Source organism: Pongo pygmaeus, chromosome 10, assembly GCF_028885625.2.
Source record: "Pongo pygmaeus isolate AG05252 chromosome 10, NHGRI_mPonPyg2-v2.0_pri, whole genome shotgun sequence".
Classification (NCBI taxonomy): domain Eukaryota; kingdom Metazoa; phylum Chordata; class Mammalia; order Primates; family Hominidae; genus Pongo; species Pongo pygmaeus.
The window spans coordinates 47,336,095-47,361,285 of NC_072383.2; the positions used below are offsets into that span (position 1 = coordinate 47,336,095).

Genomic DNA, 25,191 nt, shown 5'->3' on the forward strand with positions numbered 1-25,191 from the left:
GATAAAATATTATAGAGTACTATGCAGTAATGAAATCATGATACTGGGCTGGGCGCAGTAGCTCACACCTGTAATCCCAGCACTTTGGGAGGCCAAGGTCGGTAGATCTAAGGTCAGAAGTTTGAGACCAGCCTGGCCAACATGGTGAAACCCCATCTCTACTAAAAATATGAAAAAATTAGCCAGGCGTGGTGGTTGGCACCTGTAATCCCAGCTACTTGGGAGGCTGAGGCAGGAGAATTGCTTGAACCCAGGAGGTGGAGGTTGCAGTGAGCCGAGATCGGGCCATTGCACTCCAGCCTGGGCAACAGAGTGAGACTCCATCTCAAAAAAAAAAGAAATAATGATACTGAATAATATATAAGCAAATGAGAAAATGCTTAAAATAGTAAATGAACAAATCAGTTTACAAAATATACACAGTATGATCCCAATTGTTAAAAAATATATATACACATACATCAAAGTGTTAATAGTAGATGGTGAGATTATAGGTTTTATTATCTTCTTTATACTTTTCAGTAAGTTCCAAATTTACCTAATAAATATGTATTATTTTCATAATCAGGAGAAAAGAAGCTATTCTCAATCCTCTTCCGTCCTTTTAAAAACATTCTCATACATTATTCCCTCTTTTAAAAACCATTTGGAAACAAAAACAGTTATATCCTACAATCTAGCAAGTTCTATTTTGAGTTTATATCCCAAGGAAAACTCTAAATATTGAAAATACTTTGTACGCCAAGATGTTCATCACAGCATTGTTTATGATGGCAAACAGAAGCAAAAAACCTAAATATCTAAGAAAAGGTGTATGGGTAAGCAAACAAAGGTACATTCACTTGATGGACCATCGTACAAGCATTTAAATGTTTACAGGCCAGGCTTGGTGGCTCTTGCCTGTAATCCCAGAACTTTGGGAGGCTGAGGTGGGCAGATCACTTGAGGCCAGGGGTTCGAGACCAGCCTGGCCAACATGGTGAAACCCCATCTCTACTAAAAATACAAAAATTAGCCAGGCGTGGTGGCAGGCGCCTGTCATCCCAGCTATTTGGGAGGCGAGGCAGGAGAATCGCTTGAACCCAGGAGGCAGAGGTTGCAGTGAGCAGAGATTGTACCACTGCATTCCAGCCTGGGTGACAGAGTGAGACTGTCTCAAAAACAAAAACAAAAACAAACCATTTACAATTACTAGCCTGGGAAAACTAATGAAATAACAAAAGCAAAAAACAAACAAAAAAACTGGATAAAAAACATATATACCGGCAGGGCATGGTGGCTCATGCCTAAAATCCCAATACTTTGGGTGACTGAGGTGGAAGAATCACTTGAGCCTAGGAGTTTGAAACCAATGTGGGCAACAAAGCAAGAACCCATCTCTACAAAAAGTGAAAAAATTAGCCAGGCATGGTGGTGCACGCCTGTGGTCTAGCTACTCAGGAGGCTGAGGCAGGAGGATCGCTCAAGCCTGGGAGTTCAAAGCTGCAGTGAGGTGCAGTGAGCCATGATCATGTCACTGCACTCCACCATGGGCGACAGAGTGAGACTCTGTCTTAAATAAATAAATCAAATATCAAAACATTGTATAAAACTCTATGCAGAGAAAAAAATATAAAGGTTTTAAAGCACATCAGCTGCATTTGGTAAAGGAACTAAGAAAATATTTGCATTTGGTAAAGAAACTAGAGAATATATAGATGTTTTTCTTTAATCTAAATCTTTAGTCTTTTCTTCTTTCTGAATTGTCTCATACTTTCTTTAGGGAATAAGTATTACTTTAAGAGGAAAAAAACCAAAACAAAACAAAACAAAAAAAACGCTGAATCTCCCTCTGGGCAATGAAAACATTCCCAAACGACAGAGTCCACTCCATCAGTCCCTTCCCCACCACACACAGGCTTCCCCCAGACTAAGGCAGGGTCATATCAGAAGGTCAAGGGAATAAGACTCCTCTCTGTGGCCTAGGGTCTTCTCTGTGGGGTCTCTGAACAAGAAGAAGGTTCCTCTGACCAGCTGCTGTCAAAGGCCCTTTCCCTGCCCCCTCCCAAGTTCTATTCCAGCCTGAACTAATTCACCACAATCCTGAGGGCTGGGAAAAAAATTTCCACCATGGCGATTTGGAACCTGATATTTAGTCCAAGTTTTTCCCAGCCCCTTTCTGTGTCAAAGGAGGCCCCTCAAAGCCTCTTAGACAACTAGCACCCAGGCCAGCTTAGCTCCCACATCAATGCTACACTTACAGAAAAATCCCCAAGTTGTCAGTCATCACCAGGGAAATGTGAGAGGAGAAACTGCAGCAGGGATAGCCCCTGTCACACAACCCTACCCTTATGCCCTGAAAGCCTCCTCCTAAGGGATACACAGGGCTTTTTCTGGCATCAGAACTTTTAGACTCCATGTCAAGTCTGTAGTAAATCAACAAAGAGAAAAATCAGAGTACGATTACAACAAAGACAGACAGCTATCCTTTCAAAGACCTTAGAGCCCTCTGCCTCCCCTCTCTATGGAAAGTCCAGTACTGGCCAGAATACTAGCTTCTGAGCAACTGAGTTTGGGTAGTAATCTAGTTTGGACCAAAACACACTGGGACTGTATCAGACCAGAGATTGGCTCTCATTCTGGTATTCATAAAGAGGAGCTCCATTAATTGCCCCAACCCCAAACTTCTCAATACCCAACAGAATGGGAAGTGCTACTCAGATAGGGGATAAGGAAGGATGCCAAGAAGCAGTGTAACACAGCAGCTTCACAACCTTTTTCACATCGAGGCACACCTAGAAAATAATACTGTTTGTACAGTACATGGGGTAGAAGCTGATCCCATCCAGAGGGGACTTACTGGGAACTTTAGCTGCCCCTAGGAATAAGGGGATCAGTATTCCAGCACACCTGTGATCCATCTGCAGCACACTAGTAGGGAAGCCCTGAATTAAGGCACTGGGCTGGGTTAGGATTCTTGGAATCAATGTCCTCATCAAATCTTCTCATAGCCCTCATCTCAAGCTCTTCAACTCTGGCTGACAGATCATGTGTCTAGAACAGAAGGCTGGGAGCCTGTGGTCTTGACTCAGCACTGATACAACTTCCCCAGCGAGGATACTCTTCAGGGGGTTTTCCACAGACACACTGGGGCTAAGGAAGCCCTCCAGCTTACAACAGCAGCCATATGCTGAGACTGGATATACACAACAGGGTAATTGGTTTTATCAGATTTCTAAACTCTAAAACCCCTTTTTGGGAACACAAGTGATCTCAGATCTGAGTCACTGCTGAGAGGTACAAACTTAAAAGCTACCATTTACCAAGCATGTAGTAGATGCCAGACTCTGTTAAGTATTTGACTTCCAATTTCATTAAATCCACACAACAACCTCATGTGGCAAATGTTATTATTATCCCCATGTATAAGAGAAGACTGGGAATCAGATAACTTGCTTGAGGTCAAACACTCTTCTAACCAAAGACTATGGATGAAACAGTTGAATCCACTCTGATTTCAAAGTCCATAAGCTTAACCAGGACACCACTATGTCACCTCAACAAACCTCCCAAATAGCTTTTTCAAAAAACCAAACCAGTTATAATGAAGCTGACAATCTAGTAAAGAAAAAGGTGAGAAAGGAACAGCTTATCTGACTGTTTCACGCCATCAACAAAAATAAGCTGATCTGGCCAGGCACGGTGGCTCATGCCTGTAATCCCAGCACTTTGGGAGGCCAAGGCGGGTGGATCACCTGAGGTCAGGAGTTAGAGACCAGCCTGGCAACCATGGCGAAACCCCGTCTCTACTAAAAATACAAAAATTAGCCAGGTGTAGTGGCACATGCCTGTAATCCCAGCTACTGGGGAGGCTGAAGCAGGAGAACTGCTTGAACCCAGGAGGCCGAGTTTGCAGTGAGCCGAGATTGTGCTGCCGCACTCCAGCCTGGGTGACACAGCCAGACTCCATCTCAAAAAAAAAAAAAAAAAAAAAAGAAGCTAATCTATATTGAGTACTTACTGGGTGCCAAGCACCTTATATACAGGGGCTCACCTAATTCTCACAATCTCACCAGAACAGGATTACCTCCATTTTACAGATGAGGAAGAAGTCTAGGCTCAGAGAAGTTAAGATATTTGCTAAGCCAGAGTCCTTGCTTTTTCTACTACACTATGCTTCTCCTGACTATTCAGGAAATACCCCTGAGCCTGCACCTGGGTCAAACACGTAACTCAGTCAGTACTGTTCCCAAAGCATGGTAGAAAGGGTACCTTTTAGAACAGTGGACACAGGGACACTTAAGAGCCCCCAGAGAAGAACTCAAATCCCCAAGAAGGGATGATTTCCCTGTATTGGGAAACTGAGGTGAAATCCCATCTCCTGAGACAACTAACTAGCTCTGGCCTGCCCTGTTCCAACCCTTCATCAGCAGCAGCTCAGGCACACAGAAACAAGACCAAAACAAAAGGCATGAGGAAACAAATCAAAATTTTATACAGAAAGGAAGGCATGCAAGTGGGTGGTCCAGTCCCCCGTTTGACCTGGGTTCTCCTGGTGCTCTGGTGTCCTAGTTAACTAGGACATCACGTGCATTTTGTGAATATTAAGCCATTAGTTTGCTAACTAAATGAACTGGTCAACCAAGGGCCAATTAAGAACATGATGGATTCTGGTTCTGAGCTCTCACAAAAAATGGCCTGGCAGCTCCTACCTAAGGCAGCCTCCCACCCAATCCACCTCATCCCATCCCTTTCTCCCCAATTTCTATAGCTAACTTGTGTCAGCTTGCTGGGGTTTTTCACACCCCCACCAGAGTGCAGATCCCCTCCCACTCTTTTCCCCAACAGTTGGGCTCTTGTTCTCAAGGCCACCAAGTCCCAGTCTCTCCTCCTCAGCCTGTGAGATGGTCACAGCACATTGGTAATCACTGACTCACCCGATCCCCCTGAGGAGGCTGGGGGAAATGCAGAGGGCCACAGGATGTATGGCCCACATCCCTTCGGCCCTTCGCAGAGCTGGCAGGCAGAGAGGTGCCAGCGACACCACTTCCCCTTGGAACACTGTGGACCCTCTTTGAGCCAGCTCTGGTGCCAGTGGGCTGATGTCAGATTCTCTACCATCGGAGAGGCCAAGATCTCTAGACAGCTCCACTGTTGCCAACAGATCTAATCTCCTTATTCCAAGGCAGATGAAATCCAATAAGGATGCTAAGTCCACAACTTATCCCTCCTGATGGGCAGAGGCAAAGGCAGAGTCGGCCCTTCAGGCCATACCAACAATAACGCCAGAATTATTACTCCTTCTTAGAAAAACTCTTTGGGGAAGTGAGAACTATTTCCCCAAATTTCTCAAAGATTAACCCCGGTTTAACAATGTTTCCGCTCTGCAAAACTTCATTTTCAGCGCCAACATATTCTCTGGCTCCTTTCCGGTGATACCAGCTCAGAACCTCTTGCTTCATAGAGCCACTGACATCAATGTCCAATTTCCACACCAAAGAAGAATCCCAAAGTCAGCTCTAAAAACCCATTTATACAGACCGTTTGAAGCCTACAGAAAGACTAAAAAGCACAGGCTAAACAACACAAACCAGTCACTATGGCTTAACATGAAAAGGGGGGGAGGAGGCGGGATGGTTTGTGTATTGTTTCACTTGGAGAAATACCCCAGTGAAATGGTTTATCCACATGTTCAGCCTTTTAGGCAAATCCACTCTAACTTAGCAGGATGCCTGCAGGCCGTTCCGAATATAAGCAGAATGGCATACTCCTTATTCCACTCCCTTCAGGAGCTGCCAGCCCCCTCCCCATCCCCCTCTCCCCCCAAACATCTGGTCTGGGCTGGGAGTGGGACCCACTCCCTGGGAAGCCTCCATGTTCGCAGGAGAGGCGGTGTCCCCACTCAGGGAAGTCTGCTGAGGAGCCAGCCCGCCGCGCTTCTGAATTTCCCCCACCCGCGAGAGGCTCCGGGCTGAGAATGCTAGGGACGGGGAGCCTGGCGAAGAAGCGGGGAGACGGGAAAAGGGCAGCAGAAGGGGGAGGAAGGAGGGAGAAGCCTGGTTCCTAGGACGGTCCCGAGCTGGGGACTTCTCCTAAGGGTCCAGCGGTGGAGGCGTCGGTCCCGAGATCCCCGACGGGGCTGTCCGGGCCGGCCAGCGGCTGCTCAGAGGTTCCTGGGAAGACACTGGAGGCCGGGATCCATTCGGGACCCCGACTGAAAGGGTGGGCGGGACGGGGGCCCAGCACAAAGTCCCAGCCCGGGCGTCGGGACCTGAGGGGCGGTAGGCGGGGGAAGGGGCTGGGCTCAGCTCTCACCAGCACCAGGGCGAACCTTTCCTCCAGCTCACAGGGCTCAGGCATCGGCATCTTGCCGGGCGGCAGCAACAACGGGACAGAGGGGGGTTCTCCCGGGCCCCCCTCGGCGCTCTCCAGGTTGCCCATCGCGGCGGGGCCCCCTCAGGGGCCTCGGCCCCCCACCTCCACGCTCCGGAGCTTTCGGCTCCGCGGCTCCGACCAGGCTCCTCCCTCAGCGCCGGCTCCCCAAGTCCCGACTCCTCGGCCCCGTCTAGGGCGCCGGGGGTTCCCTAGAGTCCCGCTGGCGGGGGCGCGCGGCGAGGGCAGAGGCAGCGTAGCGGACAACCGCACCGAAGCGAGGGGGACGGAGGCGGCCGACTCTTGCTCACACCCGCCGCCTCGCCGCGCTCGGCGCGCCGCCCGGGCGCTGCCCCTCCCCGCCCCCCGCGCTCTTTCCCTCCCCCCGCCAACCTCGCTTCCTCCCACCCACTCCCGGCCGGGACTCGGGCTTCCCCCGCTAGCGCCGACTGCAGCCCGCGCGACGCGCGCCCCATTCATGCAGGCCCCGCCTCCCGCCCAGAGGCCTCCCGGGCGGCCCGGCCCGCCCCGCCTGCGCCCGATTGACGGCCGCGTCTGCCAATCACAGCGCCTCCCGCCCTTGACGGCCTCGTGCCGGGCGCCGAGCGCTCCCTGGCGGCCTCAGCCGGCATCGAATCACCGCGGTTCCCAGAGGGCGTGAGGCGGTGGCGTGGACACCCCGGGAATGGACCGTACCCTTTTTCAAAAGGAACTCATGATGTATACAAGTAAGTAAAATATTATACAAGGCATGGCGTACAAAACTAACTACAAGAGAAGTAGAAACAAACAGGATACTCAGAAGAGGGAGAGAGACAGTATCTGTTAAGAGTCGGGGTGAGGGAGATCATAGTTGGACCAGGCAATGAGGGATGAGGAAGCCGTTACCCGACAGAGGCAGGGGAAAAAACATTTGGGAGGAGAGAAGCTTAACCACGGTCAGAGGCTCATCTGGCTGCGTGTGAAAATGGAGAGGCTGGAGAAGAACGCTGTTCTGGGCTCAGTCGGCAGGTGGGTCATTGACATTTGCGGTGGACATTTGTTGTCTAGCTGCCATCTTCTTCCAGTGATAGCACCCCCTTTTCTTTTAGGAAACCACCTCTCCCCTCTTCTCAGTCTAAATGGAGCTGAACTTTATCCCCAGTTCCAAAGGGTCGCATGACCCAGGCCCAGTCAGTCACAACATTTTCCTCCTCTACCCATAGACACTGCTTTAGGGATTGTCACTTGACCCAAGCCCAGACAATGTGATATATCCAAGGCTTTCTCTGGAACAATCAGGAAAGAGGCACTCACTCTCTCTCCATTTAGGCTGCAAAATTGTTAGAATGTAAACCTGCAGCCACTGGTGGCCGTCTTATCATCACCTGTAACACATCAAGCCTGCTTGAGAATGAAGCCAACGCAGAGGAGAGAAAAGCTACGAGACAGGACAAAATTCCAATGACATGCCAAGAACCTGGATCTAACCATGCCTGAAGTTATCACCTGATTTTTCATTCATTTATTCAACAAATATTTATTTTAAAAAGGTTATTCTATGCCAGATACTATTCTGGGCATTGACGATACATCTGCGAACAAACAGGATATACATTGTGTCCTCTTGGAATTCACAATCTGTGTAGAAGGAAAGGTAGACAATAAACTAGATGAGTAAAATGTATAGATGTTAGTGATCAGTGTTAATAAAAATAAAACTGAAAGGGGATAGAGATGGAAGAGGCATTAAGATTTTAAATAGAGTTGCTTCCTTGGGAAGCTGAAGCAGGAGGATCAATTGAACCTAGGAGGTTGAGGCTGTAGTGAGCCATGTTCATGGCACTCCACTCTAGCCTGGGTGACAGGGTGAGACTCTGTCTCAATAAATAAATAAATAAAGCTGCTGCTTGTCACAGGCATCATGGCTTCAAGGTTAATTTTCAGAGCTGGAGCACTAGCCGCATAGGCCTGAGGGCTTACAGTCCCAATGGGTTGGTTGCAGCATGCTTCATGGCATCTGGAGGTGGTGTTCCTACTGATGACAAGCAGATGACTGGGCTGGAGAGGGAGTTCATGATAGCCATGTGTGAGATTGGACCCATACAATATACTACCCCCAAAGGCAGCTTCAGGCACCAGGGAAGACCCTAACAGCTCCCTCCATCACCAAGATTATAGTGAGCTGCATCGGTGAAGAGGACGACAGTGCTGTCAACTGGTTCTGGCTGCACAAAGGCAAGACCCAGCGATGCTCTAACTGTGAACCCATTACAAGCTGATGCCCCACAAGTTGGCCGAGTGATCCCTGGCACTAATTGCTCAAAATGTGCTGTAAAGTATCTTCTCTCCAATAAAGACTAGTCATTGCATTGGCTCCTTCTTCCCCTCCCTCATAATAAATATTTTAAATAGGATGATCAAGGAAGGACTCACTAATAAGATAGCATTTTTGTAAAGATCTGAAGGATGCAAGGAAATAAGCTATGTGGCTATCTAGGGAAAAATTATCCAGACAAAGGGAATGGCAAGTGCATACTATGTCTGATGTATTAGAAGAACAGCAAAGATGCCAGTGTAGCTGGAGTGCAATGAGCAAGGAAAAGAGTAGTGAAAGATGAAGTCAGAAAGGTAACCAGAAGCCATATTGTGTAGGATATTGTAGGCTATTGTGTGAGGACTTTGGTTTTCTCTAAGTAGGATAGGTAGCCATTGGAGGATTTTGAGTAGAGGAGTGATATGATCTAACATGTTTTATAACAGGGATCACTCTGGCTCTTGCATTGAAAACAAACCAATAGAAGTATGGACAGGGAGACTAGTTAGCAGGCTAGTCCAATCATTTGGGTGAGAGATGGTTTGAACCAGGGTGGTAGTTGTACCAGTGAAAAGAAATGGTCAGATTCCTTATTAAAGACTTGAAAGTAAAGCCGATGGAATTTCTTGATAGTTTGAATGTGGAGGGTGAATGAAAGATAACTGCAAAGTATTTGACTTGAGCAACAAAGATGGTGGAGTTTTCACTAATTGAAATGGGGGAAATGATAGGAGGAGTAGGTTTGGTGAGGGGGAACGGGAAAGGGAAGGTCAGGAACAAGTTTGGGCCATGTTGAGTTTGATTTGCCTTTTGGACATCCAAGTAAAGATATCCACTAGGCAATTGGATATGTATGAGTTTGCTCTTCAGACTCATATATGTCTTATTGCGATTGCACCCCACTGGGACTGCAAGCCCTCAAAGCCTTCATGGCCAGCGTTCCAGCTATGCAAAGTAACCTTGAAGCCATCATGCCTGCGACAAGCAGCAGCTCTACTTATTAATTTATGCAATTTGGCAATGTGAATTTGGAAATCATCGTCATAGAGATGCCATTAAAGCTAGTAAATTCTTTTTCTTTTTTCTTTTTTATTTTATTTTATTTATTTATTTTTTTGAGACGAAGTCTCACTCTGTCACCCAGGCTGGAGTACAGTGGTGTGATCTCAGCTCACTGCAAGCTCCGCCTCCCAGGTTCACGCCATTCTCCTGCCTCAGCCTCCTGAGTAGCTGGGACTATGGGCGCCCGCCACCACGCCCAGCTAATTTTTTTGTATTTTTAGTAGAGACGGGGTTTCACTGTGTTAGCCAGGATGGTCTCGATCTCCTGACCTTGTGATCAGTCCACCTCAGCCTCCCAAAGTGCTGGGATTACAGGCGTGAGCCACTGTGCCCGGCCAAAAGCTAGTAAATTCTTTTTCTAACTCACTATGCATTGGGTTCCTGTTGTTTACAACCAAGAGGTAGAGTCCCTGTCTTTCCAAACCATCGAAACCCTTTCCTGTGAAGCTCAGCCTCTTCTAGTCAGTGAACAAATTAATCAGTTCACATCTTATCCCCTTTCTTCCTCTCCACTTCTTACCCTAAATACGTGATTTCCCAACTGCTGCGGCAGACTCTTCTGAGCAGAGGGGTTATAACAAGACTGTAGACTTCCACTAGACAAAAGTTGAGAATTCAAGAAGGGAAATAATTCACCATTTATCATGGATGCACAAGGAACATCTAGCAAAAAGAAGAAACTCGATAGGACAGCGAACAGCAGTGTATTCACCTTTGTGTGGTCTCTTTGTCCCTAATCTTTTAATTCTGTTTTTGCTTGCCTCAAGCATAACCACCAGATTTATATACTCTAGGGTCTTTAGGGGTCTGCTAGATTACTTCTTTCGTTGTTAACTCCCTGCTCACCCACCTTTAAATGCTTACTTTCTATAGGATAAAACTAAAACTCCTTACTCTGATATTCGAGGGTCTATCTCCAAACTCGCTTGTCTTCTAATCAAATCAACCCTTTGCTTCAGCTGGAAAGGTCCATCTCCAAACATTAGTTGCTCATTCTTATGTCTAGCTTTGCTCTTTGTGGTAGACAGAATAATGGCTCCCAAAGTATCCATGTCCTAACCCCCAGAACCTGTGTATATGTTATCTTACATGGCAAAAGGGACTTTGCAGATGTGATTAAATTACAGATCTAGAGATGAGAAGACTCTCCAGGTGATCTCAATGTGATGACAATGGTCCTTATAAGAGGAAAAGCCAAAATAAGGGAGGGGGATGTGATGACAGAAGCAGGGGTAAGGGTGAGGTGGGGCCATGAGCCAAGGAATGCAGTAGCTTCTAGAAACTGAAAAAAGTCAAGGAAACAGATTCTCTCCCCTCAATCCTCTATAAGGAACATGGCCCTGTCAACACTTTAATTTCAGCCCTGTTAGACCTAATTTCAGACTTCTGATCTCTAGAACTATAAAATGGTAAATATGTGTTGTTCTTAGCCACCTTTTGTGATAATTTGTTAGAGAAGCAACAGGAAACTAACACATTCCTGCTGCGTCCCTGATCTGGATTTCTTCTTCCTTCTACTCCATCTATCCAAATCCCACCCAGGCTTAATAGAATCTTTAGGTTTATTGGGTGCTTATGTGCAAAACATCTGGCTAGATGCCAGTAGATAAAGAAAGAATGCAAGATGAAAAGATGAACAAGAGACCTGCTGCCAACTTCAAAAGAGCTCCAAGTCTGGGGCAGGAGAGGCAAGGTAGAGAGGAGGAGTGTGAACCCAGTTTGAAGGAACCATGTAAGATCATTGGTATTATATTGGTGGGTACCAAGTTTCATATCCCATCCTGGAGTTTTCCCAAATTCAAATGATCATGACTCTTGTTTTCTCTACTTTTCATTTGGAACTTGTAGATATGTAACTCTTGGTTCCTTTACTGCCTTGTGCTGTTTAATTTTTTTTTTTTTTTTTTTTTTTGACAGAGTCTCACTCTGTTGCCCAGGCTGGAGTACAGTGGTGCAATCTTGGCTCACTGCAACTTCCACCTCTGGGTTCAAGTAATTCTACATCCTCAGCCTCCCGAGTAGCTGGGATTACAGGTGTGCACCACCACATCTGGCTAATTTTTGTATTATTTATTTATTTTTTTTTTTGAAACTTTAAAATCCCTCAAAAACTGTTTATTATACAGGTGAATTTTGAGTCATGATGGGCTTATCGGTAGGATTTTTGGTAGCGAGCACGGGCACCAGGGCCTCCAAACTTTTTGGACTCGCAGCGACGAGGATCAGCTACCAGCAGGGTCCGGTCATACTGGATGAGGATGTCTTTGATCTCCTTCTTGGAAGCCTCATCCACATATTTCTGGTAATAGGCCACCAGGGCTTTGGAGATGGACTGACGGATAGCATAAATCTGGGCCACGTGACCACCACCCTTCACACGGACACGGATGTCTACACCAGCAAATCGCTCCTTGCCAAGAAGCAGAACTGGCTCCAGCAGCTTGTACTGTAGCGTGCGCGGCTCAGTCATCTCCAGGGGCCGCCCGTTCACCTTGATGAGACCATTGCCGCGTTTGCAGTGCGCCACAGCTGTGGCTGTCTTCTTGCGTCCGAAGACCTGCACCGACTGCAGCGGGCCCTTGGACGGCATGGCTGCGAGCGTGGACGAGAGAACCTCACCGCGCGGCGCTGCAACCGGAAAAGGAAAAAGCAATTTTTGTATTTTTAGTAGAGACTGGATTTCACCATGTTGGCCAGGCTCATCTCCAACTCCTGACCTTGGGTGATCCACCTGCGTAGGCCTCCCAAAGCTGTTTAATTTTTTGTCTATGTCCTGTCTGGTCTGTAGAGCTTATTTGTTTATTTAAAAGTATATATATACGGTCCTCTTTTGTTTCAGGTACTAGGGAAGATCCAGCTACGAATAGGTGTCTTTCTTCCCTGTGCTCACAATAGGGCTAGTAGCAATCTAAAAGCCTCTCAAACTAATGTTTACAAAACAGTATGGTAAGTGTTGTCATAGAGGGGCATGCCAAGTGCTACTGAGAGAACTGGGGAGTGGATGACACTTGAGCCAGCGCTTAAGGGCGAATAGATGTGCCAAATGGAAAAGAGAGAACAATGTGATTAGAAGGTGATGGAAGGATGATCAGGAAGGAGAAAAGTCATTCCAGAAGGGGGAACGATACAGGTGAAAATGGATTGTTTGAGCAATAGTAAGAAATTCAGTGAGGCTGAGGAGTAGGGTGTGTAGCAGGAAGAGAGGAGATAAATCTAGAAAGACAAGTCAAATCAAGTTCAAAAAGAACCTTGTGCTAAGCTAAGAAGTTTGTCCCTTTTTTTTTTTTTTTTTTTTTTCGAGACAGGGTCTTGCTCTGTCACCCAGGCTGGAGTGCAGTGGTGCGACCTCTGCTCACTGCACCCTCAACCTCCTAGCTCAAGTGATCCTCCCATCTCTGCTCACTGCAACCTCAACCTCCTAGCTCAAGTGATCCTCCCATCTCAGCTTTCCTAGTACCTGTGGCTACAGGTGTGTGCCATCATGGCCAGCTAATTTTTGTATTTTTTTGTAGAGATGGGGTTTCGCCATGTTGCCCAAGCTGGTCTCGAGCTCCTGTGCTCAAATGATCCTCCTGCCTCAGCCTCCCAAAGTGTTGCGATTATAGGCACAAGCCACCATGCCCGGTTGAGTTTGTCCTTTATTTAGATAGTAGCATGTCCTAGACAGTTTTAAAGTAAGCTCTGTGGAAAAATTCCTTTAGGAGCATTTGAAAATATAGAGGGTCTACAGAAACGACATAGAGAAGATAGAAGCCTGAACCAAATCAGAACAGGGGATGAACAGAAGTAAAGTTGGGGAAGGAGATATACCTGAGATACAATCAACCAGACTTCATTGCTTATTACATAATAATACTGACTGGTGGGGCTGGGTACGGTGGCTCACGCCTGTAATCCCAGCGCTTTGAGAGGCCGAGGCAGGCAGATTGCTTGAGGCCAGGAGTTCGAGACCAGCCTGGCCAACATGCTGAAACTCCGTCTTTACTAAAAATTAAAAAATTAGCCAGGTGTGATGGCACACACCTGTAATCCCAGCTACTTGGGAGGCTGTGGCAGGAGACTCGCTTGAACCCAAGAGGGGAAGGTTGCAGTGAGCTGGGATTGTGCCATTGCACTCCAGCCTGCGCAACAGAGTGTCTACTATAAAGACACATGCACATATATGTTTATTGTGTGCACACTGATCATTTGCAATAGCAAAGACTTGGAACCAACCCAAATGCCCATCAATGATAGACTGTATAAGGAAAATGTGGCACATATACACCATAGAATACTATACAGCCATAAAAAAAGATGAGTTCATGTCCTTTGCAGGGACATGGATGAAGCTGGAAACCATCATTCTCAGAAAACTGATAAAAGAACAGAAAACCAAACACCGCATGTTCTCACTCATAAGTGGGAGTTGAACAATGAGAACACCTGGACACAGGGAGGGGAACATCACACACCGGGGCCTGTTGGTGGGTGGCGGGCTAGGGGAGGGATAGCCTTAGGAGAAATACCTAATGTAGATGACAAGTTGATGGGTGCAGCAAACCACCATGGTACGTGCACCTGTGTGACAAACCTGCACGTTCTGCACATGTACCCCAGAACTTAAAGTATAATTAAAAAAAAATAGTGACTGGTATTATTATAGTGTTTTACAATTTTCAATATTTTTTCACATCCATTACCTAATTAGATCTTTACAACACTGTACGAGGGAGATATTATCATTATCCTTATCTTATAGATGAGAAGGCAGATTTTAAAAAGTGAAGTCATATGAACAAGACTACCTAATGAGTAAGTGGTATCCCTGGCTCTGAACCCAGGCCTTGTTTCAGAATTCCACACCATCTGATTCTCTAATGAGAAGTGAGGAAGTAAGGAAGACTGAAGAGTTTAAGCCAGCTTAAGGATGCCCTACATTTAGCCTCTAGGGAAGCTCTTAGGTCAACTTCTTCCCCCTCCTTACTGACAGCACTTTCAAACTCCAGCCTCCACCCCTGTCCTACCCATCAAAGAAGCTTCTACGTTGTCCCTACCTCCTAGTCTAGCGCCTAGTCTTTAGAAACACACATCTCCTCTCCCCATCTCTTTCCTAGGAAGGCGTGGGAGAAGTGTGAACACAGATATTTAAGAGTTTTACTTAATAATTTGCCCTGGCAAATTATACAGGCGGTGGCTCACACCTGTAATCTCAGCACTTTGGGAGGCTGAGGAGGGAGGATGACTTGAGTCTAGGAGTTTGAGACCACTGTGGGCAACGTGGTGAAACCCCGTCTCTACAAAAAAATACAAAAATGAGCTGGGCGTGGTGGCATGCACCTGTGGTCCCAGCTACTTGAGAGGCTGAGGTGGGAGGATCACTTAAGCCTGGGAGGTCTAGGCTGCAGTGAGCCATGACTGCACTACTGCACTCCAGCCTGGGGGACAGCGTGAGATCCTGTCTCAAAAAATAATAATAGTAATAAAATAATTTTCCCTATTGCAGATAGAATGCTCTTCCCCTTCTTTGCTGGCCAATTCCTACTCATGTGTTAAAACCAAGCTTAGAGATTACCTCTTTGATGACATCTCTACCAAGTCTGATTGAGAACATCTCTGTGAGCACATAGTATTCTAACATATCTCTATCATCATACCATGAAATCATCATGTCATGTAAGCTCCTTCAGGGAAGGTAGGTATTCCTGATGTCTAGCTATAGCACCCACTCCATGTCTGTTACATGCTTGTTGAACAAATGAATGCCTTCCCACAGTCCCATTTTTCCCACATGATAGAAGATGTTTTTTGTTTTGTTTTGTTTTTGTTTGTTTGCTTTTTTGAGACAGAGTCACTCTGTGGCGCAGGCTGTAGTGCAGTGGCATGATCTCAGCTCACTGCCACCTCCACTTCCGGGGTTCAAGCGATTCTCATGCCTCAGCCTCCTGAGTAGCTGGGATTACAGGCACGCGCCACCATGCTTGGCTAATTTTTGTATTTGTTTTTAGTAGAGATGGGGTTTCGCGATGTTGGCCAGGCTGGTCTCAAACTCCTGGCCTCAAGTGAACCGCCCGCCTGGCCTCCGAAAGTGCTGGGATTATAGGAATGAGCTACTGTGCCCAGCTGAAGATGTTGGATTCTTTATCATTCCTCCCAGATACATCCTGACTGCCTGTATCACTCAGGATAGTTGGAGGGGATTTGGTGCAGAAAACAGAAACCCCTGCAACTATCTTAGGGATACAAAGAGTTAAGTGCTTATGAAATCCTTCAGAAAGTCTAGAGGAGCTGCCGGGCGCGGTGGCTCACGCCTGTAATCCCAGCACTTTGGGATGCCGAAGCAGGTGGATCACGAGGTCAAGAGATGGTGACCATCCTGACCAACATGATGAAACCCTGTCTCTACTAAAAATACAAAAATTAGCTGGGTGTGGTGGTGCACACCTGTAGTCCCAGCTACTTGGGAGGCTGAGGCAGGAGAACCGCTTGAACCCGAGAGGCTGAGGTTTCAGTGAGCCGAGATCGCGCCACTGCACTCCAGCCTGGTGACAGAGCAAGACACAGTCTCAAAATAAATAAATAAATAAATAAAAAACGTCTAGAGGAACTAGCTCTGGGTTGAAACTCCAAGAATGACCACCAGAACACGGTAAGAGTGCTCCAACAGGGAAGCTATTACCTCTACCACTGTCAGAGAGGGTAAAGCACCTGAAAGTCTCCACTAATTGGGTTTAAGAGTAAGTGGCGGCCGGGCGCGGTGGCTCATGCCTGTAATCGCAGCACTTTGGGAGGCCGAGGCGGGCGGATCACAAGGTCAGGAGATCGAGACCATCCTGGCTAACACGGTGAAACCCTGTCTCTACTAAAAATACAAAAATTAGCCGGGCGTGGCGGCGTGTGCCTGTAGTCCCAGCTGCTGCGGAGGCTGAGGCAAGAGAATGGCGTGAACCTGGGAGGAGGAGATTGCAGTGAGCCGAGATCGTGCCACTGCACTCCAGCCTGGGTGACAGAGCTAGACTCCATCTCAAAAACAAAAACAAAACAAAACAAAAAAAAGAGTAAGTGGCTGCAGCTGTGATCCAGGGAGCTGGCAGCTGTATCAGGACATTGCCACTGCTACACTCTGATGCAACCACCTCTCAATATTTGCAAAGCTAGAGACCTCACAGTATCACTGCTATAGAAACATGACACATCTCTACAACCTTGCTTGGCCATGAGAAATAGTCAAAGTAGCAGGGTGATTGGCGTTTGTCTCACTTCTGCATTCTATTATATATATTTTTTGAGACAGAGTCTCACTCACTCTGTCATCCAGGCTGGAGTGCAGTGGTACAATCACAGCTTACTACAGCTTCGAACTCCTGGGCTCAAACGATCCTCCCATCTCAGCCTCCCAAGTAGCTGGAACTACAGACATGTACCACCACGCTGGCTAGTTAAAAAAAAAAAAAAAAAAAGGTTTGTAGATACAGGGTCCCACTGTGTTGCTCAGGCTGGTTTCAAACTCCTGGACTCAAGCAACCATCCTGCCTCAGCCTCCCAATGTACTAGAATTACAGGTATGAGCCCAGCCTCACTTCTGCATTCGAAATCTCACCCAAGTACATGTGATTGGCTGTAAGGAATTCTGAGACATATAATCCTTAGCTTTTTAGCCTCTTCAGGAAAGTATGCTAAAAGGAGATGAAAATGGATGCTGAATGCTAATCAATCATCCACCACATTGCTTGTCTGAAAATCCACCCAATTGTCTTATCATCCACAACTGAGTCTCTTCCTCTACACCTACACCGCTTGCCCAGTACCTGCCCCTGTGGCTGGTTTAGTCTCTGATTCTTGCCCTTAGTCAGCTCCTTCAGGCTACGGTTTGATCTTTTCTGCAACTTGGTTTAGGCAAAATGTCTTAGCTATGATTCCAGAAGCACAATCCATAAAAGAGCAATTGATATATTATACTCTATCAGAATTAAAAATTAATGCTCTTTGAAAACTACTGTTAGGAGAACTAAAAACAAATCACAAGCTAGGACTGGGAGGAAATATTGCAAATCACCTATCTGACAAAGGATTTGTATCCAGAGTATATAATGAACTCTCAAAACCTGGCTGGGCGCAATGGCTTTCGCCTGTAATCCCACCACTTTGGGAGGCTAAGGCAGGCGAATCACTTGAGGTCAGGAGTTCGAGACTAGCCTGGCCAACATGATGAAACCTCGTCTCTACTAAAAAATTCAAAAATTAGCTGGGAGTGTTGGTGCGTGCCTGTAATCCCAACTACTCAGGAGACTGAGGCGGGAGAATCATTTGAACCTGGGAAGTGGAAGTTGCAGTGAGCCCAGATTGCACCAATGCACTCCAACCTAAGTGACAGAGTGAGACTCCATCTCAAAAAAAAAAGAAAAAGAAAAAGAAAACAAACACCCAACTCAATAGCAACAGGTATTAAGCAACCTCTGCAAAAAAAAAAAAAAAGAAAAAAAAAAGAAAAGAAAAGGAAAAACAAACAGCTCAATTAAAAATATGTTAAAAAAAAAAAAACACGGCCAGGCATAGTGGCTCATGCCTATAATCTTGACACTTTGGGAGGCCAAGACTGAAGAATTGCTTGAGTTGCTTAAGTCCAGGAGTTGAGGACCAGCCTGGGCAACAGTGGGATCCCATCTCTACAAAAAAATTAAAAATAAAGTTAGCTGGGTCCATGGCACATACCTGTAGTCCCAGCTACTTGGGAGGCTGAAGTGGGAGGATCACTTAAGCCCAGAAGTTCAAGACTGCAGGGAGCCATGATTGCACCACTTCACTCTAGCCTGGACAACAAAGTGAGACCCAGTCTCAAAAAATGATAGCAATTTTTCAAAAATTAAGAATAAAATAAAGGCCGGGTGTGGTGGCTCACGCCTGTAATCCTAGCACTTTGGGAGGCCGAGGCGGGCGGATCACAAGGTCAGGAGATCGAGACCATCCTGGCTAACATGGTGAAACCCCGTCTCTACTAAAAATACAAAAAAATTAGCCAAGCATGGTAGCGGGCTCCTGTAGTCCCAGCTACTTGGGAGGCTGAGGCAAGAGAATGGTGTGAACCCGGGAGGCGGAGCTTGCAGTGAGCCAAGACTGAGCCACTGCACTCCAGCCTGGGTGACAGAGCGAGACTGTCTCAAAAAAAAAAAAAAAAAAAGAAGACGAAGAAAATAAAATAAATTTTAAAAATATAGGGCCAGGCACAGTGGCTCACGTCTGTAATTCCAGCACTCTGGGAGGATGGGAGGCCGAGGCGGGCAGATTGCTTGAGCCCAAGAGTTTGAGACCATCCTGGGCAACATGGCAATACTTGGTATCTACAAAAAGTACAACAAATTAACCAATAGCACATATCTATAGTCCCAGCTACTCGGGAGGCTGAGGTAGGAGGATCACTTGAGCTTAGGAGGTCAAGCCTGCAGTGAGCTGTCATCACACTACGGCACTCTAGCCTGGGCAACAGAGTGAGATTCTGTCTCAAAAAAGTTGTGTGTGTGTGTATGTGTGTGTGTGTGTGTGTGAGAGAGAGAGGGTTTGGATTTCAGTGTGTTTCATTTATGTTAGCTGCTTTTTCTCATAACCATTGGCCAGAACAAGATCAGTGCATTTGACATGAAAAGGAGGGATCAGAAGGAGGGTTATAAAAGTAGACAAGGAAAGGTGGGAGATATTGGCAGGAGGCAATGGCTCACACATGTAATCCCAACACTTTTCAGGGCCAAGGCTGGAGGATCACTTGAGTCCAGAAGTTCAAGAACAGCCTGGGCAACATAGCAAGACCCTTTCCCTACAAAAAAAAATTAGCCAGGTACAGTGGCATACACCTGTAGTCCCAGGTACTCAGGAGGCTGACGTGGGAGGATTGCTTGAGCCCAGGAGGTCAGGTCTGCAGTGAGCCATGATTGTGCCACTGCACTCCAGCCTGGTGGCAGAGCGAGAGAGAGAGAGAGAAAGAAAGAAGGGAGGGAGGGAGGGAAGGAAGGAGTGAGAGAGAGAGAGAAAGAAAAAGAAAGAAGAGAGAGAGAGAAAAAGAAAGAAGAGAGAGAAAGAAAGAAAAAAGAAAAGAAAGAAAGGAGGGAGGGAAGGAAGGAAGGAGAGAGAGAGAGAAAGAAAGAAAAAGAAAGAAAGAGGCCAAGCACAGTGGGTCATGCCTATAACCCCAGCACTTTGGGAGGCTGAGGTGGGCAGATCACCTGAGGTCAGGAGTTCAAGAGCAGCCTAGCCAACATGGTGAAACCCCGTCTCTACTAAAAATACAAAAATTAGCCAGGCATGGTGGTGCACACCTGTAGTCCCAGCTACTTGGGAGGCTGAGGCAGGAGAATCGCTTTAACCCGGGAGACAGAGGTTGCCATGAGCCGAGATCATGCCACTGCACTCCAGCCTGGGCAACAGAGTGAGACTGTCTCAAAAAAAAAAAAAAAAAAAAAAAAATGTAGACGAGCACCTCGAGGTCATTCCCAAGTTGCTTCCACTGGTTATCCTCTCCATCCTTGCCCTGGGCTGAGGGATTTAATCTGCTTTTTATCTCTCACTCTGCCACACTGCTTCCTAACTTTGGGAAAGCAGATCTGTGGCTATTTTCCTACCTTCTTCCCCTCTACCTTCTTACTCTCCCCACAGCCCTTAAAGTCAAGTCCAACTGCCATTTTCCTTTAAAGGTTTTATTTATTTGTTAAAAACCACAAAACTTTGCAAAGTTACGCTTACCAATACATGCCAATTGTACCACAAGAAGCAGCATAGCATAATGATTAAGAACATGGGCTCCAGAACAGTCACCAGAGCTCAAATTCAAGCTCTGTGACCTTGGACAAACTGAATGAGCCTTTTCCTCATCTGTAATGTAGTCATTGTTCCTACTTCCCAGGGTGATTGCAAAGATTAAATGAGTTAATACATTTAAAACATCTTGAACACCATCTAGCATCTCATAACCAGAAAACACTGTGAAGAAAACCCTTACAAATAGAGCTGAGGAAGACCTTAAAGAGAGGGTTCTCACGCATGTATAACTGATAACAAAAAAGATTCTACAAAAGCCACAGTTTTGCACAAAGGCCACCGCAACCTTTCACAAAAAAATACTGCTGCAAAGACATCTGCCCAGCAACTGCTTGTCCAACCTCAGACTGGTGTCGCCCTTGTTATTGATCTTTGTAGCCAAGGATAATTATTTCAAAATAATTATGTAATCCTCATTTTTTCCTTTGAAAACCTTTTTCTTCCTTTACCTTCCTGAATATGCATATAGGTTACTATGGCACATGTATCCTCATTGCAATGCTCTATTCCCAAATAAATATCATTTTCTTTTGGGAAGCCTCTCCCTGTTTGTTATTTAGGTTGACATATGCATTTAAATGACTCCTGTGCCTTTTCAAGGCTTGATGGCTCATTTCTTTATAGCACTGAATAGTATTTCATTGTCTGAGTGTACCACAGTTTATCCATTCACCTACTGAAGGACATCTTGGTTGCTTCCAAGTTTTGGTAATGATGAATAAAGCTGCTGGAAACATACATGTGCAGATGCTTATATGGACATCAGTTTTCAACTTCTTTGGATAAATACCAAGGAGCATGATTGCTGGATTGTACAGTAAGAGGATGTTTAATTTTCTTTTTTATGATAATTTTAACTTTTATTTTAGATTCAGAGGGTACATGTGCAGGTTTGTTACATGGGTATATTGCATGATGCCAAGGTTTGGGTTACAATTGATCCCATCACCCAGGTAGTGAGCATAGTACCTGTATTAGTCTGTTTTCACACTGCTGATAAAGACATATCCAAGACTGGACAATTCATGAAAGAGGTTTAATGGACTTACAGTTCCACGTGGCTGGGGAAGCCTCACAATCATGGCGGAAGGTAAGGAGGAACAAGTCACATCTTACATGGATGGCAGCAGGCAAAGAGAGCTTGTGCCCAGAAACTCCCCCTTATAATACCATCAGATCTGATGAGACTTATTCACTATCAGGAGAACAGCACAGGAAAGACCTGCCCCCATGACTCAACTACCTCCCACCAGGTTCCTTCCACATGGGAATTGTGGGAATTACAATTCAAGATGAGATTTGGGTGGGACCATATCAGTACCCCAATAGTTTTTCAACCCTTGCCCCTTCCCACCCACCAACCATATCAGTACCCAATAGTTTTCAACCCTGCCCCTTCCCTCCCACCCCCTCTAGTAGTCCCCAGTGTCTATTGTTGCCATCTTTATGTCCATGAGTACCCAATATTTAGCTCACACTTATGAGAATATGCAGTATTGGTTTTCTGTTCCTGTGTTAGTTCGCTTAGGATAATGGCCTCCGCTTGCATCTGTGTTGCTGCAAAGGACATGATTTTGTTCTTTTTTATGGCTGTGGTATATTTAGTTTTCTAAGAAATTACGGAACTCTCTTCCAAAGTGGCTGTACGATTTTGCATTCCCACCAGCAATGGATGAGAGTTTCCATTGCTCCACATCTTTACCAGCATTTGGTGTTGTGAATGTTCTGAATTTTGGCCATTCTAAGAGGTGCACAGTAGTATTTAATTGTCCTTTTAATTAGTATATCCCTGATGAGATATAATGTGGAATACCTTTTTCATAAATTAATTTTTTTTTTTGAGACGGTGTCTCGCTCTTTTGCCAGGCTGGAGTGCAGTGGTGCAATCTCGGCTCCACTGCAACCTCCGCCTGTAGTCGCCTTTTGTTTGTTTGTTTTGTTTTGTTTTTGAGATGGAGTCTCACTCTGTTGCCAGGCTGGAGTACAGTGGCACCATCTCGGCTCATTGCAACCTCCAACTCCCTGGTTCAAGCGATTCTCCTGCCTCAGCCTCCTGAGTAGCTGGGATTACAGGCATGCTCCACCATGCCCAGCTAATTTTTGTATTTTTAGTAGAGATGGGGTTTTGCCGTGTTGGCCAGGATGGTCTCGATCTCCTGACCTCATGATCCATCCATCTCGGGCTCCCAAAGTGCTGGGATTACAAGTGTGAGCCACTGTGCCTGGCCAAAAAAAAATGTTTTAAAGTGCAAGGCATGGTGGTACATACCTGTGGTTCCAGCTACTCGGGAGGCTGTGGCAGGAGGATTGCTAGAGCCCAGGAGTTCAAGCCTGCAGTGAGCCATGTTTGCACCACTGCACTCCAGCCTGGGTGACAGAGCGAGACCCTATCTCAATTTAAAAAAAAAAAAAAAATTGGGCCGGTAATTTATAATAATTAAAAACTAAATGGTAATTTTTTTTTTCTGAGACAGACTTTCACTCTGTCACCCAGGCTGGGGTACAGTGGCACAGACTTTCACTCTGTCACCCAGGCTGGGGTACAGTGGCACAATCTTGGTTCATTGCAATCTCCACCTACTGGGTTCAAGAGATTCTTGTGCCTCAGCCATCTGAGTAACTGGGATTACAGGTGTGTGCCACCATGCCCAGCTAATTTTTGTATTTTTAGTAGAGATGGGGTTTCACCACATTGCCCAGGCTGGTCTCAAACTGCTGGCCCCAAGTGATCCACTCGCCTTGGCCTCCCGAAGTGCTGGGATTACAGGTGTGAGCCAATACACCTGGCCTAAAATGGTAAATTTTATGATATGTGAATTATGTCTCAATTTTTAAATGTATTACAAAGTTTATGAGACTATGTGAAGTATAATGACATATAGCAAAATGATATATCAATGAAGACTTAGAATAATGGGTAGAAAAGAGATATCAGCTTATTGTCCATATCAGAGCATGTGATGATTCTTCACAGTGTGCAGGTACCACCTTTTCTTGTTCAGGTCCAAAAATCATGTTCTTCATGTTCTTTATTGTCCAATGTGCCATTCCTGGCTAATTTCATATCTCCCACCAAGAGAAAAAGGTAGTAACTCTTGTTACTATAATTCCATAGGTCTTTGGAACCTGTTTGTAGTGAAACAATATGGACATTTTTGTTTCTGGAGTTCCTTAATACTCTTGGTTACAACATTACTCATGATACATTATTCATGATGTTGTCTATGACTCTCTCAAAAATTATTACAGTATTTTCTTTTTAAAATTTTAATTTTATTTTGTTTTATTTTATTACTATATTTTCTTGATTATGATCACAAATGCAAGTCTTACCCAGAGAATCCCCAAAAATGTGAACAATAATTTGTTTTATGGTCATGTTAAATTCTCACTCAGAATTTTATGTAATAAACATAGAGCATCACTTCTTCTAACCCTATCTTCTTTTGCACACTTTAAACCATAATTACAACATTCCTAGACTATCAGTTCTTTGAATGTTGACCACATGCCTATCTTTTGGACACCATCACCAACAGGGAAGATGTGTGAAGGGCCCACGGGTGCAGCAAGAGGAGTGATCCCATTCCTGCATGCCTCATTTGGCATGACTTAAGACAAACATGGAGGGAGCATTGCATCACCACATCAGTCAGAAGCAAAAGAGGACATCAGTTGGAAAGGGCCCTTTGGCACTGTGTAGCAACAATCCCAAAATCATTCATCTTGGAGGAGAAAGGTTGGATTACCCAGGGAGGACGGCCTGACACCTGTCATGGAATCTTCTGCCGGGATGGGGTAACTACCCTGGGTGCAAGTGATGGGGCAGAAAGGAGATGACATGCAGTCATACACAGAATAAAAGATGTCTGCTACCACCCTGTAGTCCTCAGGTGCTGTGGACCACCAGCAGTTCCACAGTCAGAACACTGACAAAGGAGGGCCAGCACAAGGTCCCCAACACATGGCTCATGACCAAGGGTTGGTAGAGGACTGTCGATAGCCCAGAGACCTGAACTTATCTTGTGTTTGACCCCAAATAAGCATGTCAACACTATTCTGGAGACCCAATTTCACACTATTTTATGAAAGAACTGTGCTAGCTAGCAAGAGTGACTGACTGACTTACCTGCAAGGTGCTCTCAAATTCTTGTTTTCTTTTTTGTAGAGATGGCATCTCGCTTTATTACCCAGGCTGGTCTTGAACTCCTGGCTTTGAAGGATCCTCCCACCTCGGCCTCCCAAAGTGCTAGGATTACAGGCATAAGCCACCATGCCTGGCCTCAAAGATAACATAATAAATGATTATTGTTTTAAGCCGCTGAGTTTTGTAGTGTTCTGTTACAAAACAGTAGATAAATAATACATATGACTAAAAACCTAGGTGTCATCCTTGACTCCTCATTCTCTTACATCCCACATCCAATCTGCCAGCAAATTATATTGGTTTTACCTTCAAAATAGGTCCAGAATCTACTTCCCACCACCTCCACCACTACCACTTTGGTGTGAACCCTCTAACTGTACTGCTTTTACCCTTGAATCTCCACAATTTATTTTCAAACAGCAGCCAGTGTTACTGTAAAAAGGTAAGTCATATTATGTTAGCCCCCTGCTAAAAACCCTGCAATGGTTACCTATTTTCCTCAGAACAAAAAAGCCAAAGTCCTAAGACTTTCAAGCCCCTACATGATCTT

The 25,191-nt window shown here is 45.7% G+C and overlaps 2 protein-coding genes and 1 long non-coding RNA gene across 9 annotated transcripts in view; 1 reads left to right on the forward strand and 2 right to left on the reverse strand.

Moving 5' to 3' along the window:
• FMNL3 (formin like 3) overlaps positions 1-6,722 on the reverse strand; it is a 62,585-nt gene extending 55,863 nt beyond the window's left edge. For 5 of the 7 annotated variants that reach the window (XM_054445512.2, XM_063646915.1, XM_054445511.2 and 2 more), the window contains exon 1: positions 6,295-6,722. In XM_054445512.2, coding sequence (XP_054301487.1) covers positions 6,295-6,420 — 126 coding nt within the window. In that variant the 5' untranslated portion in view covers positions 6,421-6,722. The remainder of the gene's footprint in view (positions 1-6,294) is intronic. The other 2 variants (XM_054445510.2, XM_054445506.2) reach the window with 1 other exon arrangement.
• Positions 6,723-6,990: 268 nt separating this feature from the next.
• LOC129010897 (uncharacterized) lies at positions 6,991-24,431 on the forward strand. The gene is made up of 3 exons (XR_008493084.1): positions 6,991-7,079; positions 15,195-15,383; positions 24,034-24,431. It is a non-coding gene; the product is annotated as an uncharacterized LOC129010897 (long non-coding RNA).
• LOC129010896 (small ribosomal subunit protein uS9-like) lies at positions 11,803-12,356 on the reverse strand. Its single transcript, XM_054445534.2, has one exon. The coding sequence runs from the start codon at positions 12,297-12,299 to the stop codon at positions 11,859-11,861; it is 441 nt and encodes a 146-aa protein (XP_054301509.1). The 5' UTR covers positions 12,300-12,356; the 3' UTR covers positions 11,803-11,858.
• Positions 24,432-25,191: the final 760 nt, after the last annotated feature.